Genomic DNA, 17,614 nt, shown 5'->3' with positions numbered 1-17,614 from the left:
AAGTGAAGACTTGTCGGGGATGCTCAAGTCTAGCAGATTCTGCATAGAGCAGGAAGCTGGACTAGGTGGCCCGTATGGCCCCTTCCAACTCCATGATTTTGTGATTCTATTCTGTGAATCTATTCCAGGCTCAATACAGAGATTTGTGTAAAGTGCAGATGCTAAGGACTAAACCTGGGACAGGTAAGGGATTAAACCACATATTCGCTTTGTTAGAGATTAATTTTTATTTTTTGCTATCAAGTCACATGTGACTCATAACGACCCCATAGGATTTTCAAGGTGAGAGAAAATGGGAGGTGGTTTACCATTGCCTGCCTCCAGGTCACAATCCTGGTATTCCTTGGAGGCCTGCCATCCAAATACTAGCCAGGGTCAAGGGTCAAGGCTGAGACTGTGCAACTGGCCCAAAAGTCACCCAGCAAGGTTCCAAGGCATGAGTGGAAATTCGAACCTGGTTTTCCCAGGTCCTAGTCTGACACCTTAACCACTACACCACACTAACTGCCTCCAGATGGTTTTACGCCAGTTTTAAAAGGCCATGGTTTCCCGCACTCTCCAGGAATGCAAAGAATTGTGAACTTGATAAAGGAGAAATCATTTTGCAGCACTGCATGGTTTCTGTTTAGCTGTTTGCCCCAAGAAGTGAATATGGGGTTCTGAATGGCATTTCACACAGCATTCCACTAATTTCAGCAAAAAACACTACTTCAGAACTGTCTGGGGCTGTCCCCACACTCATGAATCAGTGGTTCATTATGACTTCTTAACTTCCCGCCCCCACCCCCACTTTGGGAAAGGGAGGGGTCATTACTGAGTTTGCAGCAATCCAAAGGTTATGATTTTATCTATAATAGTACAAATACAAAAGAACAATCATTTAAAAATGTAAAAGCTCTGGCAAGGTACACAGTGCACAGAGTGCTTGGAAAAGGAAACAAGAGCAGGTTGGCATTCATGAACAAAGAGAACCAGACAGCCTGCTGGAGAGCCGGAAATCGTGAACTACGCCAGACCCAGAAGGATGGAATGAACTTTTAAAAAGACAATCACTGCAGAACTCTCAGTAAGCTGTTTGCACAGCACAAACGGGAGTTGGGTGGAATGGCTAAAAAGAGAGAACTGCACACCACAGAATACAAGGAATAAGAGAATACACAGAATAACAACAGGTCACCAACAGTGTCGTCTGAATTCTTTGGCTATATTCCTTCTGTTGCCGCTGGGAACACAGAGGTTTTTCATCAGTACTGGAGCATCCATCAGGGACCCCCCCCCCCGCACTTGCCTGTCCCACCTCCCCTGCCCCCCACCATGTGCCACTGGAGAGCCCCTCATGCTTAAAAAAAATGAGTAACTTCCCTCTCTCCATAAAGTTATAATGATGGGTCAGTCCCGGATGTTTTCCTGCAGTTTGCATATCATTATTTGTAGCCTTTCCACAGTTTTTTTCCTGATCGTCTGTGCTTTCCCAAATCAGATCAAAGGAAGTTTGAAGAAGCACAGGAAATAAGGAGGAAGCTCTGGACAGATATGTTTAAAAATAGAAGCCAGCATCAAGAGGAAGCCACTGTAGCTCAGCACCTAAATTGCAAGAAAACTGCCACGTAAGAAGAGCTGAAATGCTGATTAGCCTTTTTAACAGCCCAAACAATCTCTGTTGTGATATGGGGAGGAGTGACAGTAGCCCCCCGGGGGGGGGGGAGGAGGGGCTGGCAGAAGCAAAATAGTGCTGATGTGGGCAGGCCCCATGAAAACGTACCCTTTCTCATCCATAGAGCATGCAAAAATGTTTGGATTGAGATCCTTTCCTGGTTTGGGAATGATTACAGTGAAGCAGGGGGGGAAGACTAAAAGTAGACAATTCGATATTATGCAGATATTCTAAAGAGCATTGCTCCGGTTTAGGCACAACCAGGGCCAAACCTCTGCGTGCAAGCAGCCTTTTTGAAAATAGTTGAATGAATCATGGCCATAAGGCACAGTGGATGACCTGGAGAAAGGTGGGTGGGAATTGCTACCTCTGCAGGTTTACAGATCCTCCTTTGAAGCTTGTATTTTGAACTGAGAGCTCCTGACATCCTGCTCTCATCTTCTTCTTCCCTGATTTTTCCCTGTTCTCCACATGCTCTTTTAGTGTCTAGATCGAGTGATGTAATTGTACTGCTTTATTCTGGAACTCTATGCAGGTGCTTTCTTGTCTATTCCCTTCTGTTACCATCTTCTACCAGCGAGCAAAGCCTTTTTTGTTGCCTTCTGTGTTCCCTCCTTCCTGCCTTATGTTTTAGTTGTTTATGTTTTTATATGTTTATTTATTAACTTTATCTATTAAAACATTTCCACACCGCATTTTTTTTCCTGTTTTCCTTGTGGTTCAAAGCAGCTTACAACAGCTTATCGCCCTGAGCCTTTGGGGAGGGCGGTATATAAATATAATAAATAAATAACAGATAAACTATAGAGATGTGTGTTACAATCATAATCTTTTAGCTCTGGTTTGAATGACATGGGGTTTTTTGGTGGTCTTTAATGTTTTTTCAGATGTGATTGTATTACATATATGTTAAATTTGTTCACCACCTTGTTGGCTCTGATGAGGGCAGAAAGGCAGGGTGCAAATTTTGTAAATAAATACAATATTTTTCTTTAAGCCCAATGAGAAAATTGGCAGCCACAAGGGGCTAATGGCAGGAAAGTGCACAGAAAACTCCTGTGTGGAAGCTCAGCTACCAATCTGTATTCACTGCAGCAACACAGAGCATCCCTGCCCTATTACACAGACCCGTTTTCAGGTCATGCCACACCTAGGCATGGCACTGCACCCTATAACACAAGACTAGAAAATGAAACAGGTGCAACCTAGGGGCCTGTTTTTCCATTCCAGGCATTAAGAAGAAGAGTTTGGATTTATATCCCCCCTTTCTCTCCTGTAAGGAGATTCAAAGGGGCTTACAATCTCCTTTCCCTTCTCCCCCACCCTCCCGCAACCAACACCTTGTGAGGTGGGTGGGGCTGAGAGAGCTCCAGAGAACTGTGACTAGCCCAAGGTCACCCAGCTGGCATGTGTGGAATGCACAAGCTAATCTGGTTCACAGCTCAAGATAATCTGGTCCACAGCTCAAGTGGCGGCAGTGGGGAATCAAACCTGGTTCCCCAGATTAGAGTGCACCTGCTCTTAACCACTACACCACGTTGGCTCTAGGAGATGCATTTTCAAAATCAGAGAAGCTGGTAGTGGTGGTAGGGATCTTTTTAGGGTCAAATCACACACTACAGGGACAGAGTTCTGCCCTCCTGTACCATTTGGCTTCTAACTCTGACCAGTGGCCCCTCCTTCTTTTAGCAGCCCCACAGCAGAAGAAAAAGTTGTTTAAGCCCCACCACTACCCATGCTTAGTAGTTCTCCCCCAACGCCAGGTCAGAGATCTTTGCTTCCTCCAGAGGGCTGGATTAACCCTTTCTCCTCCCAAAGGGAATTCACACCATCCACTTCAGCACATCCAGTCAATATTGCATCCCAGCATCCTTTGCAGGAAGCACAAATGCTCTGGCTTATACCTCCAGCCCAGTGAAACTATTTGCGCTGTTTAGTGGTGCAAAAGAGAGGGGTACCTACCACTGAATCTGCTGGCAGCTGGCTGGGAGGCCTCTTCCCAGGCCTTCTGGGGCGGTCAGTTGTTGGGTGGCTCAGTTTGCCATTGGGAACAAAGACGGCATCAAAAGGAGATGTTTCTGGGAAGAGATGCAGCCACAGCGCCATTGGTAAAGGAGCCCCTGGCCAGCCTTCTTTCAGTCCCCCTTTTGGCACACCAGAAAGTCGTGTCAAGAGATGCCCTTCCTGACCAAAGCTAGATGCTCCTTTGACTTGGGCTGGGTGGGAGCAGGGGAAAGGGAGTAAACACTTACCTGTCCCACTAGGTTCGCTTTTCCTCACAGGGGTTGACGTGGAGGAAACAGCAATGCCTGAAGATCTGTAAGAATCATAAGGAAGGAATGGAGGGATTCATTCAGCCATCTCCATAGCCACTGATAAAATTGTGAGCCCTCCCCCCAAAACACACACACATACACACACACTGATTTTCCCCAGATCCAATTCTACCAGTGGCTGTTGCAGCCCACGATTCTCTCTGTATAATCCAGAGTGCCGGCCATCAGAACCCAACACAAAGAATGGAAGGAGCATTTCCCCTGGAATCAAACCATTAGACCAGGGGTAGGGAACCTGCGGCTCTCCAGATGTTCAGGAACTACAATTCCCATCAGCCCCTACCAGCATGGCCAATTGGCCATGCTGGTAGGGGCTGATGGGAATTGTAGTTCCTGAACATCTGGAGAAACACGCGAGGTTCCTACTCCCTGCATTAGACCATCAAAGCCAGTATTCTCTATTCAGAGAAGCAGCAATTCTCAGGTCAAGGTCTTTCACACCAACTACTGCAAGATCCTTTAACTGCAGAAGCTGGGGACTGAACTTTGGACATTGTGCATGACAAGCAGATGCTCAACCCCTGAGCCACAGCCTCCTCCTGAATCCCTTTTACTACTGCCTGTGGTTCTACAGTCTGGAAACATGCTTTCAGCCCTGAAATATCCCAGGTCATTATGAACACATTATGAACACACGACATCAACTTCCCCCAGCAAGTTTAGCAGACGTTATTAAGATGACATCAGGGCCCCAGTATCAAGCCCCGGAAAGCGACTGTTCACAGAAGGCCATGTAAAGAACTGAATTCTGAGTATATACTATTTTGTTCATTACTCTTGGCCTTTTTTGATTAAACACCCAATATTTAATTTTGTTATCCCAAACTTCAAACTGCTTCTTTTTAATCTCTATAGGTAAAGTGCGGAATAGGTAAAACATTTTTTGGGAATTACACATATTTTTAATGCCAGTATTCTTCTTGTGATTGATAGGTTCTTCTCTTGCCATTCTTTTAGTTGCTTCTCAATTTTCTGCCACATCATTTCATAATTATATTTGAACATCTTTTCCTTTCTGTTTGTTAAAGTTATACCAAGATATTTTATTCTCTTCTTCACCAGTTCCTTTTCCTAAACAATGTTTTTCTTTTCTATATGTATTCCCAAAGGAATTTCGGGTTTTGTCTATATCTTCTTACAGCCGCTAAAACCCTGAGTATTTCTAAAAATCTTTTAATATTATTTTCAATTATTCAACTTTTCCACTGGAGTTTAATTGTTATTAATAATATATCGTCAAAGCAAAGGCAAAGTTTAACCTTGCCTTTTCCTTGATTAATTTTATAACTCCATTAATTCTTCCATTATTTCTTATCCTATCTTCTAAGAATTTCCATTTGCGAGCTACAAATAATGATGGTGATAGAGTGGGCATCCTTGTTTAACTCCTCTTTTCTATCTTTACTTCCTTCCTGACCATTCATCATTTGTAGGATCTTTGGTTTTAGCTACTATTCCTATACATTTCTTTTATTACCTCTATTAAACCATTCCCGAACCCAAATTTTCCCATTATTTGAAATAAGTAATCATGGCTTACTGTATCAAATGCTTTATAGACTTGGTTAAAGTCTTGAGAATATTCCAGACCTAGCATTATTGCTGAAGAAGCAATTCAATTCAGCAGCCAAAAACGTTTTACTCTATCTTCATGCCAGTTACTTCAACACTAGACTACTGTAATGTACTCTACATGGGGCCTGCCCTTGAAGCCACCCTGAATACTCCAGGTGGTACAGAATGCCACAGGTCATTGCCAATCAGGAGCCAAGTGGAGTATGCGTATTACAACCCAATACTAGCCTCGGTTAGAAAGGAGCAGCTGACCCACTTGCACATCCTCTTGAGGGAGAATCAAGGTGGGGAGAAGCTGACTAAAGCCTAACACGAAGTTTTATCCCCCAAGGTAAATCCTGCCCTATGCCACCCATACGTCCAAACCTGCTTAAACGCCATCTCTGGTCTTCCAGGACACCAGAGGCTGTTTTTTAAATCTTTCTCTAGCCCAGCAATCTTCCTTTCTAATCTCTGCTTTGTTATGGTCAATTGAGTGGTAGCTGCACATGCTCAGAGGCACTCCTAGCCCGCTACTGGAAACACTGACGCTCAATGGGCCTGCAGGCAGGGTGGCAGGGTCTCTCAGGAGGGCAAAAGAATGCTTGGGACTGGTGCAGGAGGGCATGCCAGATATGAGGAAAAGAAAAAGTTGGTGAAAGCAGGCTGGGAGTGAGGAAAACTCAATCTCCTGAGAAACTTTTAGGCTCCCTTTGCAGTCCAGGAAGCGAGACTCAGATCATGGCATATGTCACTGCATATAGTGGTTGGGACATGGGCATGCCAGGGCGCAGAAGGATTTTCCTCTCACGGGAACTCGAGGAAACACAAATGCTCACTTTGCATGTTGTGGCATCTTGGGAGTAGGAACCGGGGCTCCCAAGGAGACTAAAGTGAAATTAACCCAGGCAGCATTTGGGGTGCCAGCTCAGACACAGATGAAGCAGAGCCTGGCGGAAGGCAGAGGCAGACATGTCAGGCCAGGTGCCAGTTAAGGAGCACCCTGGTCGCCAACCCACCACTGCGCTCCAAGGGAAGGGACCTCAGCCCCCCTCAGCCCAAGTTAGGAAGGGGCCAGCTGAAGCCCCTCAAAAGGCTCACTGCTTGCACAGTGAGAGGGTTAAATCTCTGGGCCAAAGAATGGAATAGCAGGGAGTGGGAAGGGGCACAACACAGCTTCCACTTCAGTCAGGCAATTAATGTGCATCTCACTTAGGGTTCAAGGCTGTGCCCCTACAATTGGCCATGCTGACAGAGGCTGATGGGAATTGTAGTCCATAACATCTGGAGTGCCAAAGGTTCGCCATCACTGTTATAGAGGGTGTGGAATGGATCAGACATAGGATGAGTGGAGACTCCTACACCCTAGGAGGGTATTTCTGCCCTCGCCCACAAGTCTGACCTGTCTTGCAGAGACCCTGCAAACTGTTCATAACTTGCAGCCGGGGCCTCAGCTCCATTTTGCACAGATACAATTACTCGCTGCACAGCAGGGAAAAGGTTCAGAGGCTGTCGCTGGGCAAAGGCCTCCCGCAGTCACCAGAAGGCAAAAGGCACTTTCCTCTCCTGCATGAAGTCCAGACTCACCTTTGTGGTCTCCGAGGTGTCTTGTGTCCACTTTATTGCCTTGGAACAGCTTCTTTGCTGACTTGATGGCTTTAAAAGAACACATTTCAAAGGAGATTTGAGAGTGTGTGAGGGAGGCACCTCAGAGGCAAACAGCTTAGATCATTCTCCTCTCCTTGTCATCCTCACAACAACCCTGTGAGGTAGGTTAGGCTGAGAGAGCGTGACTGACCCAAAGTCACCCAACAAGCTTCTGTAGCATGAGTGGAGATTTGAATCTGGACCTTTAAGATCCTAGTCTGACACTCTGAACCACTGGCTTTCAGTGGCATGGCAGAATCACACACAAAAACACCCTTCCCTGCTTCACTGGAAATATTTTGTCCGTATCTCTTCCCATTGTTACCCCAAGTAGGAAGTCTCTGCTTAGTTGGGGAAATTTGCTGGAAATAGAGGGTGAGAGGGAGTGACTGGGATCAATAACCCGTATATACCAGGATGGTTCTGGGTGAAAACTCTCACATGAGCAGGCGGTTGTATAATCAGAATTTGTTTGATTAAAGAATTAAGTAATAAAAGCAAGAAGTACATCTCAAGCAATTAGTATACACACAAGAAGCACACAGGAGCTGACAAAGGGAAAAGGGACACTGAACAGGGTTTCAGCGATGTATGATAGGTATCAGTCTTGAAAGAACGTCCAGGGAAAGAGCCACCGTAGAGTAGTCAAGAGCAGGTGCACTCTAATCTGGAGAACCAGGTTTGAATCCTGGGCTCTGCCACTTGAGCTGTGGAGGTTTATCTGGTGAACCAGATTAGCTTGTGCACTCCAACACATGCCAGCTGGGTGACGTTGGGCTAGTCACAGTTCTTCAGAGCTCTCTCAACCCCACCCACTTCACAGGGTGTTTGTTGTGGGTGGGGGGGGGAAGGGAATGGAGATTGTAAGCCCCTTTGAGTCTCCCTACAGGAGAGAAAAGGGGGGTGGGGATAAATCCAAACTCTTCTTCTTAATTGAAGAGGAAAATGACCAGCATTTACAGGAGCAAAAGGAAGCACCCACACACAAGGATCCAGAACACAGATGTACACTACAAATGGCCAAAGGGATAATATTTACACCCCAAAATGTGTCCTGAGGCAGTATGAGGGAAGCTGGCAGGAAAGTCAGAGGCAAAGAATTGATGGCTTTTCCAGGGCTCCAACAAAAAAGATAGGAGGCGCTTTGCTTCCCTCTTGCAGCAGAAAGCCAAATCAAACTAAAGCTGGCAGCCCCAGGTATGACCACAGACTTGGGTTGGGAATTCGAATGCCAGTAGCCTGAAACAGGCAGCGCTGCTACTCACCAGAGTCTTTGCTCCTGATCGGCACTTTGGATTTGACCTGCAGAGAGATGAGAAGAGAAGCATTTGGATTTATATCCCCCCTTTTCTGTCCTGTAAGGAGACTCAAAGGGGCTTACAATCTCCTTTCCCTCCCCCACCCCACACCAAACACCCTGTGAGGTGGGTGGAGCTGAGAGAGCTCTAAAGAACTGTGACTAGCCCAAGGTCACCCAGCTGGCATGTGTTGGACTGCACAAGCTAATCTGGTTCACCAGATAAGTCTCCACAACTCAAGTGACAGAGCAGGGAATCAAACCCGGTTCTCCAGATTAGAGTGCACCTGCTCTTAACCACTATACCACGCTGACTCTCAAGAGCCAGGTGACCAAAGCAAATGGGGCTGCGGAATCATCCCCAAAACCAGCACAGGATAGGCTGTGCAGATTTTACATCTGGGCAGTTTAGAAGCCAGCGAGGAGCATAGCCAGCTCAAATCTGTGGAGGGAGGGAACCCACAACATACAGCTGCCTTCTGCAATGATAGGCATAGCATCCACCCATACAACCAAGAGCCCACAGAGCTCTGATCTGTCCCCCCGATCCCCAAAGACAGAACAGCCATCTCACCCCTGGGGGCACTTGGGTCAAAGGCATGACAAAGTTATCAGGGAAGATGCCTCTCTTGCCACGGATCTCCCCTTCCCACCAACCCTCATCCAAGGTGTCCTGCAAAAGAGACAGGGAAATCATTAACTCCAGCCAAGGTGCAACCAAGAGCCCTCCAGAAAAGCGCCTGCCATCTCCTTTGCCATTCCCCAGAACAGGATTAAGCCAGGAAACATCGCTGGGGGATGATCGGAACTCAATGCTGAAGGGCTTTCTTACCCCTAACCTCGAAACCAGATTAACCTCTGAGAACACAGGGGTGTGCAAACCAATGCACATGTGCACGCACACACTCTTCCCTGGACCCCAGCCTCTTTCATCCATCTCTCTTCCCACCCTGCAAGTGTGAAATTGGGGACCAGATAAACCTCAAGTATTGGGGATTAACTAGATCAGACACTGAAGGATCCAGAATTGAACCCCCAGAGCTTGTTTGTCATGAAATAATAGTCGTAAGAGATCCCATGTAGGATGAGCAGCTCTTCACCTTCCCGCTCTGTTTAATGACAAGACCCTTCCCTCCTGCAGGTGCTGGGATGGAGCTGTTTAGAGAATGGGGAGAGGGTCGTCCCCTCATCTGCTCTGGCTGAACTCTTGAACAAGCAAGGAGGAAGACACCCCAAGGCAAGTGCAAAGTGTCTACAAAGACCATGTCAAACCAGCTTGAGTCTCTTTTTAGAAGACAACCGCTACCTCTACTAAATAATGGGGGTTCCGAAGCTCCCCTCTTAAATGTTCTTGAAATGCTGAGCCGGAATGTAGCTCTTGGTCTTCATGGGAGCATCAAACCACCCTAATGAGGGCCCCTGCCACCCCTTCCTAATCCCCCTCCCAACTCTTACCTTGCTCAGCAAAAGAACCAAGTCACCCTTCTTGAGTGGCAGCTCATCTTCATGCTGGGGCTCGTAATCAAACATGACTCGGCAGTACTGCGGTGATTCACCTGCAGCTGTAGGAAATCAGAGGGCACATCACCCTCCACGCCGGCCAGATGCTGGACCCTGAGACTCCAAGACCCCCCCCCCCCCCCCGCAAGATACAAGCCTACAAATAGCTACCCCTTTCCCAACTGGTTGCAAATTGCTATCTCCCTTCCTCAGAAATTCCAGGCACAGCATTCCCTAATGTGACTTTGCCCTGACTTGGATGGCATAGGCTAGAGAGTTTCAAAGAACTGTGACTAGCCCAAGGCCACCCAGCAGCAATGTGGGAGTGCAGAAACACATCTAGTTCACCAGGTAAACCTCTGCCACTCACTCAGGTGGAGGAGTGGGGAATCAAACCCTGTTCTCCAGATTAGAATCCACCTGCTCTTAACCACTACACCACACTGGCTCCCTACTAAAGAGGCCCTAGTAGAGCAACTGATGAAAAGGAGATACTGCCTTGTTTTCTTCTTCCAATCTCAGAAGCCAAAAGTCCCCAGAACAAAACCAGCCCCAAATAAATACATATATGAGACTCTGGTCTTCCTCACTCACTGGGTTTTATGCAAGGCCTCTTGTGGATCTGGGCTGTTACTCGCTGGCCTAGGGCCTCCTTTGATCGGAGGTACGAGCTTCTCTGTCACCATCTCCAGCTGCAGCAAGATCCAGCCAACGAATAAGGAAAGAGTCAAGAATGTTGCCCATGTTAATCTGGACAGTCCAGTGAAGACGGCAAGAGATAGCAGTCGTGGAGAACCCTGTACGGTTCTCCCTGGCATGATCCTGGTATTCCTTTGAGGCACAGGTGTCAAACTCATGGCCCTCCAGATGCATTATGCTGACAGGGGATGATGGCAACTGTAATCCATAACATCTGGAGGGCCACGAGTTCGACACCTATGCTTTGAGGTCTCCCATCCAAATATTAGCCAAGGCCAACCCTGTTAAGTTTCTGAGATCAGATGAGGTCAGGCTAGCCTGGGCCATGCAGGTTATGACCACTAATTTATAGGGTCTCCCTAAGTCGAAACCGACCTGACCGCATATAACACAGAGACAGTAGTACAGCATGCAGGAACTGGCCTTCCCTGAAGGGGGCAGCAAATCTGCACAAATTACAGCACTGCAAATGGCTCCGGGAGTCTCAATCCCTTCCCTCCCTTTCTCTCTCACCACCCAGCAGCCCATTTCTGCAGCCACTCACTCACTCACCTTCTCAGCCTCAGCTGCATTCAGCAGAAACGTCTTGTTTGTCATCTTCGGCCGTTGTTTTGCTGCCCCCAATTTGGGGTCTGGGAAAATTGGACCTGCCGTTAACAACATTGCAAGGGGGAAGAGAGAGAGTGAACACAGGGGAAGGGAGAGAGGCCCTGCCTCCACGGCTTCAATACAACATACCCCCCTCTCAATTCAGCTCTTCCTTTAAGGGATCCACCTGGAACAAAGACACCATCATTCATGCCTTCCCACCGTGACATCGCTTCCAATAGGAACACCAAATCTGGGCTGGGCATTTGCTGGACATTTTGTGGTGGAGTCTGTAGAGGGTGGGATTGGGCAAGGCATAATACCACAGAGTTCACCACTAATCACCACCCCCACCCCTTCCTAAAGCCACCATTTTCTCCAGAAGAGCTGTTCTCTGTAGTCTGGAAATCAGGTGTAATTCTGGGAGATCCCCGGAGCCTCATCTAACTTCCCACCTGGAGGAAGGCTGCCCAGCTCTTGCACAAAGTTGGAGGGGAAGGCTCCCAGCTGCCCGCTCTTCTTGCCTAGGCACCAGCCATCCTCAATCTGCAAAGAAGAGAAAGATGGTCCTTGCAGAGTCCCCCAATTGGCTCTGGGGCAACCTTACAAGGCTCAAGACTTTCCTGAGCAGCAGTGGCGTAATGGCTAAGAGCAGGTGCACTCTGATCTGGAGGAACCGGGTTTGATTCCCTGCTCTGCCGCCTGAGCTGTGGAGGCTTCTCTGGGGAATTCAGATTAGCCTGTGCACTCCCACACACGCCAGCTGGGTGACCTTGGGCTAGTCACAGCTTTTCAGAGCTCTCTCAGCCCCGCCCACCTCATAGGGTGTTTGTTGTGAGGGGGGAAAGGGAAAGGAGATTGTAAGCCCCTTTGAGTCTCCTGTAGGAGAGAAAGGGGGAATATAAACCCAAACTCTTCTTCTTCCTACATACATAGCAACGGTCCCCAAGATTGTTTGGGCAAGTTTTGGACAAGTAGGCTGATTACGGAGATGGAGTCCTCCTAAACCCACTGGGGCCCTACTGGAAGGGAAAACACCAGAACACTTTGGGGTTAGATACAGAGCCATAGGAAAGCCCCCCTATGCCTATTAAAGGTTCCCCCCCTATGCCTATTAAAGGTTCTGCCGCCTCTATGCCTATTAAAGGTTAATAAATAAATAAATAAATAAATAAAAAGGAAAGCCCCCCTATGCCTATTAAAGGTTCTACCCCCTCTATGCCTATTAAAGGTTAATAAATAAATAAATAAATAAATAAAAAGGAAAGCCCCCCATCCATTAGATGCCTGAAGTGACCCGATACATTTCATTACTCCCATTTTTTGGGACAACATATTCAGTCAAAAGAGCCAAGCTCGTTGGTAGGAATGGGGGCATCTGTGCAGAAGTATGCAGAGGTGGCTTGTGGCCACTTTGGCAGGAGCCTTACTCGCCTGTTTATGTTTCATGGGGAAAAAGGGTAAACTGTGGGACAGTGTTGGTATTTGCAAGTGTTTTATGACTCAGTCATAAAAGGGTTAACTGAGTCAGCATGGTGTCATGGTTAAGAACAGGTGCACTCTAATCTGGAGAACAGGGTTGATTCCTGGCTCTGCCACTTGAGCTGTGGAGGCTTCTCTGGGGAACTAGATTAGCTGTGCACTCCAACACATGCCAGCTGGGTGACCTTGGGCTAGTCACAGTTCTTTGGAGCTCTCTCAGCCCCACCCACCTCACAAGGTGTTTGTTGGGGGCTGGGGGACAGGAAGAGAAAGAAGATTGTAAGCCCCTTTGAGTCTCCTTGCAGGAGAGAAAGGGGGAATATAAATCCCAACTCTTCTTCTTTGTAAAGAGGATACTGAGGTGATATTGTACTGAGCTGACCTATTGATTAGCTGTTGGTCAGTCAGATAGCTGTTGCTTGCATGTTAGTGAGCACGTACATCAGAAGGTGTGAAGTTAACTTGTTTTCTTTATTTCAGTGGAGAAGACCGCATGGACAGAGAGAAGTAGGAAGGAAGAGCAAGATGTAAGTGTATGGTTAGTACTGTAAATATGTAACAGAGCAGTACAGCATTTATTTGTTTTATTCCATGTAACCATGTAACCTGGATAGCTTTAAAAAGGGCTTGGACAGATTTATGGAGGAGAAGTCGATCTATGGCTACCAATCTTGATCCTCCTTGATCTGAGATTGCAAATGCCTTAGCAGACCAGGTGCTCGGGAACACCAGCAGCAGCAGCAGGCCATTGCTTTCACCTCCTGCATGTGAGCTCCCAAAGGCACCTGGTGGGCCACTGCGAGTAGCAGAGTGCTGGACTAGATAGACTCTGGTCTGATCCAGCAGGCTCTTTCTTATGTTCCTTTTTAAATTAGTAAACTTTTATATAAAGCAATGTAGGGATGCACTGCTGACCCAGCAGCACCGTAGCAGAGCTAGCCACAGCTGGCACACCTGACTCTCGGCCTTCTACAGTTGACTTCCGGCTCCCCCACCCCTCATCCCCCTGATGAGTCAGCAGGTCATAGAACTACCTACCTGGCTCCCTACAACCACCGGGTGTCCCGGACAAAGGACAATGAGTCTTGCCCCAGCAGGTGAGGATTTCAGGCCCAGACGCTGACGCATGCCTCTCCATGCGTAGCAGCTTGCAGGTGAGATCATGCATCACATGATGATCTCTCTAGTCTCCCCGGGCTCTCCCGCTCTCCCTGGAATTCCCCGTTCCGCCCTTCTACCGCGCCCGCTAGAATCGCAATAAAAGGTGCCAGGAACCAGCACGCGGCGGCAGAGTTTCTAAAGCCGGAACCTGCATCGACACCAGCTACCGGTGCTGGCGCTCTCCACCCAGATAAAATCACCGGCCTCGGCGTCTATCGTCTTACGCTTGACCTTCCACGCTGGCCTCGCTGGCTAAGCGCGACTACAAGCTGGTGCGAAACCGGGAATCCTCGAACCTCCCAATTCCCTGCTCCAGCGTAAGCCTGGAAAGGGCACAACGGTACCGAAGTCCGCTGGATGCGAGCGCATCCAGGGACCCCATTTGATATCGCTTCCGTCAGCTGGATCGGCGATCCAGGGACTTCGAAGTCCTAGGACACTCTCTGCGTCCAGCGGAACACACCCGGTAGAGTATGGCGGGAGCTTGCGAAAGCAGGGCTTATGACAAGCCGCGTTAACGAAGCTAAAAGCGTTAGCGAAGCATGGCATTTTGCAGTCCCCGTAAAGAGAGGGGAGCTCGCGCAGAATTGGTCGGCGAGATTGAAGCCTCAATGTCCGGCGGTAGTACCCGGAGAGGGACATTGAATCTTAGGATTGGGAAAACATCGGTAGCACTCTTCGCACAGAGCCTGCGCTGGCGCCCGGTGTAAGCTGTCTACTGGCGAATGGAGACAATGTTATGTAGCCATCAGCCTGGGCCTACCGGCACTCCATATTCCCTTGCTGTAGGCCGCCACTCCTTTCGATCTTTCAACTTCAGTTTCACTTCGGAATTTTCTCTGTATCACTCTACAATTGGTGGGCCTTCGTCCTACGCTTCTGCCTTTAATGCTCCCCTGCCTCCTTCAAATTCTCCCAGCGGCTTCGAGCGCCTCCTCCCTCGCATCCGCCTCTCTGGCTTTCTAAAAACCAAAGCTTTACCGCGACTATCCGTCGGGTTTAGCCGCGTAATGGGCAGCGGGTTTCAAACCCTAACAGAGCGTATTAGCCACGATCTGGTAAAAGAAGGGAAACCCTGGACGGAGAGCTGATGCCCGGTATCCTTGCCATGTGCCCGCCCACTATTACGCAGATAGCGAGGGGGGAGGATGGCACTCATTCGGCCGAAAGTTAATGTCGAAAGTACCGCCCCCCCTAGGTTAAGCAAGCAAAGACATTCTCACTGGAGGTCTCCACGCCAAGGCAATGCGGGACGTAGGGAATCACTTCAGCCCCTATGTGAGAGGCATGTGTGTTGGGAAGCGGTCGCCAGGGAAACCACTCTAATGGTTCCAGGAGGACCTGGACAAACCACCCTTTAGCATGCTTTTTAAAACCCACTGGTATGCTTGATCTGGGAAGGCGCTTACAGCACAGCAGTGCATAAGCAGAGAGCAGCCTCTGGCGGCACCTACACCGCCCGCACCAGCCTTAATCGCGTTCTGAAGCTTTCACTTAACTCCTAGCGCACAAATTGTCCTGCTGGAGGCTACCCGCTTATGATTAAGCCTCTGAGATAATGCGCCAAGGTGTTTTTGAAAGTCCCCAGCACACTGGACGGCCAGCCCAAAGCTTTTCTGGCGTCCGGCAGAAGCCTCTAGGAGCCCTATGCCGGATTCGCGTGAACAGGCTCCAGGAGGCCCTCAAGAGAAACCAGGTGGAGTTGGATAACGAGGGAGGCCAGGCGGCTTAACTCCTTAAGCGCCTTGCCACAAGAGCATGCTCTCCGCTGAGTGCCGCCAAAGCAACGTCAGTCACAGGTCTAGGTAGGAACCCGGAACTGGCCGACATGGCTTAAGGCTTCAAGCCAGGATATCGGGTCTTTAAGCCCATCAAAGCTGACAGCCTTCCTAGCCAGAGCAGCTCCTCTCGGCTGCCATGAGAGACAGCCCTAGGACGAAAGTGTTTCCAATTGCAGCAAGCCAGGACGCACTTCCGTAAGGATTGTAGGTCGTTCTGCCGGTGAGGGCCTACAGCCCGAGCGGAGGGGGGTCTCCCCAGAGGTGAAGACCCCAGAGGGTCTAAAGACCAGGTGCTCCCAATGCCCTGGCTTGGGAGGCCTGCGCCGGGCATCTCCCCAGCCCGGAACCAAGGTCTGCACTCTCAAACCTCCTTCCCCGAGAGCTCCCCTATGAGAATCTCTGCTGCTCCAGCCTGAAGCTCAGTGTGGTGCGGATCCCATCCCCACGGAGACTACATTGGGTTCTGGCAATGGTCTTGCTAAAAGCTTCTGCAGCTGAACAGGGATTGTTCATCATCCCAGGGTCATGCGACTTCCGCAGCACCAGGGAGCCATCCACATCCAGGAGTGCGGGACAAGCATCCCGCCAGGAACTGCCAGAAGTTCAAACTCGATGCATCCTGCCCCTAATGCTTTTCCTTTTCGAGTCTGATCTAAGTTCGGCTAATCTAAATCCTCTGCGTTGCTTGCCTCCCCTCCCTACGTCTATACTTCCCTGCTTTCTGCTAACCCTTCTGCTATCACTCCAAAGTCACCATTGCCTCCGCTTCAGTGCCCCGAAGTGGTACTGCCTCTCTCTTGTGATTTCAAAAATCTCTGCAGAGTCCACAGAGTCACTGAATTGCCACAGGAAAGAAATAGCTGGCGGAAGAGCAGCCAACGCAATTCTGGCGCTCCATGCCCAGTCCGTCTTGCATTAAGTGCAAGAGGGACTGCCGTTTTGAACTCCCTCCTCAAGAATTGCCCTAAGTAGCCAATCTTACAGGACAATGAGGGCATGGAAGAGGGGAAGATGCCAGCACAATGGCCTTAAGCCCAAAGTCCTTCATGAAGAAGAAGCTCCCTTGGCCCTCTCCAGCTGTAATGGGTTCTCAAACCTCAGATCTCCTCTTATAGCCTCTGGAGCCCTGTGTGCAAGAGCCCTCTAAGCTCAAAGCTCCCCAGTGGCAGCAAACTCGGCCAGTACCTCAGGGGAAAGCAGGGTCGTGAGCTCTAAGCACCAAGGGAGAATGGTAGCCCTGTAAGATTCAGAGGAGCAAGAGATCCGCCCAGAGCTGTAATCCCTCCTCACTACTTTGTATGTGCTCCGTATGCCTATATATATGTTCTGTAAGGTCTTGCCCCTTCTCAGAGACTCCTAAAGTTCTCCCCTACAGAGAGGATTTTCCACGTTTGCTTAAGGCCTATGCTCCCCATGCCCCAATTAAAGTTTTTCTCCTTTTTTGATTTATGTGTGCTAGTGCCCTGAAAGGTTTGGATTTTACATTACTAAGCATTGGCATGAGTACAAGTTTATATATGGAGCCAGAGTTATTTCAGAGCATCACGTTCTATACCTGGGAACTACCTGGCTGAATCATGGAATGCCCGGGGCTCTCCTCGAAAGCCACACCTACATCCCATACAGCCTCCATGCTGTGAAGGTAGGAAGCAAGATCTAAACCACTTAGAAGTCTCCTTGCAGGGGAAGGTAAATTTCCAAAACCTTTTCTTTCAAGTCGCACTTTGTAATTGTCTCCTGGAATCTACTCCTAAATTCCACCAGGAGCTGTCTCTCCTCCTCCTTCCTTCCTTCTATTTTTTCAATCAGTAAAGGCCGGGGAGGAGCCGAACTCATTGACTGGTCTCTCCCTGGATTAGCAATTCTAGCTCCATCCATGGTACGCAAAGAGCACTGCCAGGACAAGGCTCCTAAA

General features: G+C 48.8%; 1 protein-coding gene across 1 annotated transcript in view; it reads right to left on the bottom strand.

The window, feature by feature from the left end:
* The window catches only part of SH3D21 (SH3 domain containing 21), a 32,308-nt gene that overhangs the window by 5,269 nt on the left and 9,425 nt on the right, over positions 1-17,614 (bottom strand). Inside the window, exons 5-15 of the mRNA XM_048501622.1 lie at positions 11,731-11,821; positions 11,240-11,334; positions 10,584-10,680; positions 9,944-10,050; positions 9,063-9,161; positions 8,457-8,493; positions 7,128-7,200; positions 4,937-5,005; positions 4,357-4,359; positions 3,907-3,971; positions 3,617-3,732 (exon numbers count right to left, since the gene is read on the bottom strand). Coding sequence (XP_048357579.1) covers positions 3,617-3,732; positions 3,907-3,971; positions 4,357-4,359; positions 4,937-5,005; positions 7,128-7,200; positions 8,457-8,493; positions 9,063-9,161; positions 9,944-10,050; positions 10,584-10,680; positions 11,240-11,334; positions 11,731-11,821 — 852 coding nt within the window. The remainder of the gene's footprint in view (positions 1-3,616; positions 3,733-3,906; positions 3,972-4,356; positions 4,360-4,936; positions 5,006-7,127; positions 7,201-8,456; positions 8,494-9,062; positions 9,162-9,943; positions 10,051-10,583; positions 10,681-11,239; positions 11,335-11,730; positions 11,822-17,614) is intronic.

Source organism: Sphaerodactylus townsendi, linkage group LG06 (assembly GCF_021028975.2).
Source record: "Sphaerodactylus townsendi isolate TG3544 linkage group LG06, MPM_Stown_v2.3, whole genome shotgun sequence".
Lineage (NCBI taxonomy): Eukaryota > Metazoa > Chordata > Lepidosauria > Squamata > Sphaerodactylidae > Sphaerodactylus > Sphaerodactylus townsendi.
The sequence above is the reverse complement of the archived record's forward strand: the minus strand, read 5'-3'. Positions and strand labels throughout refer to the sequence as shown.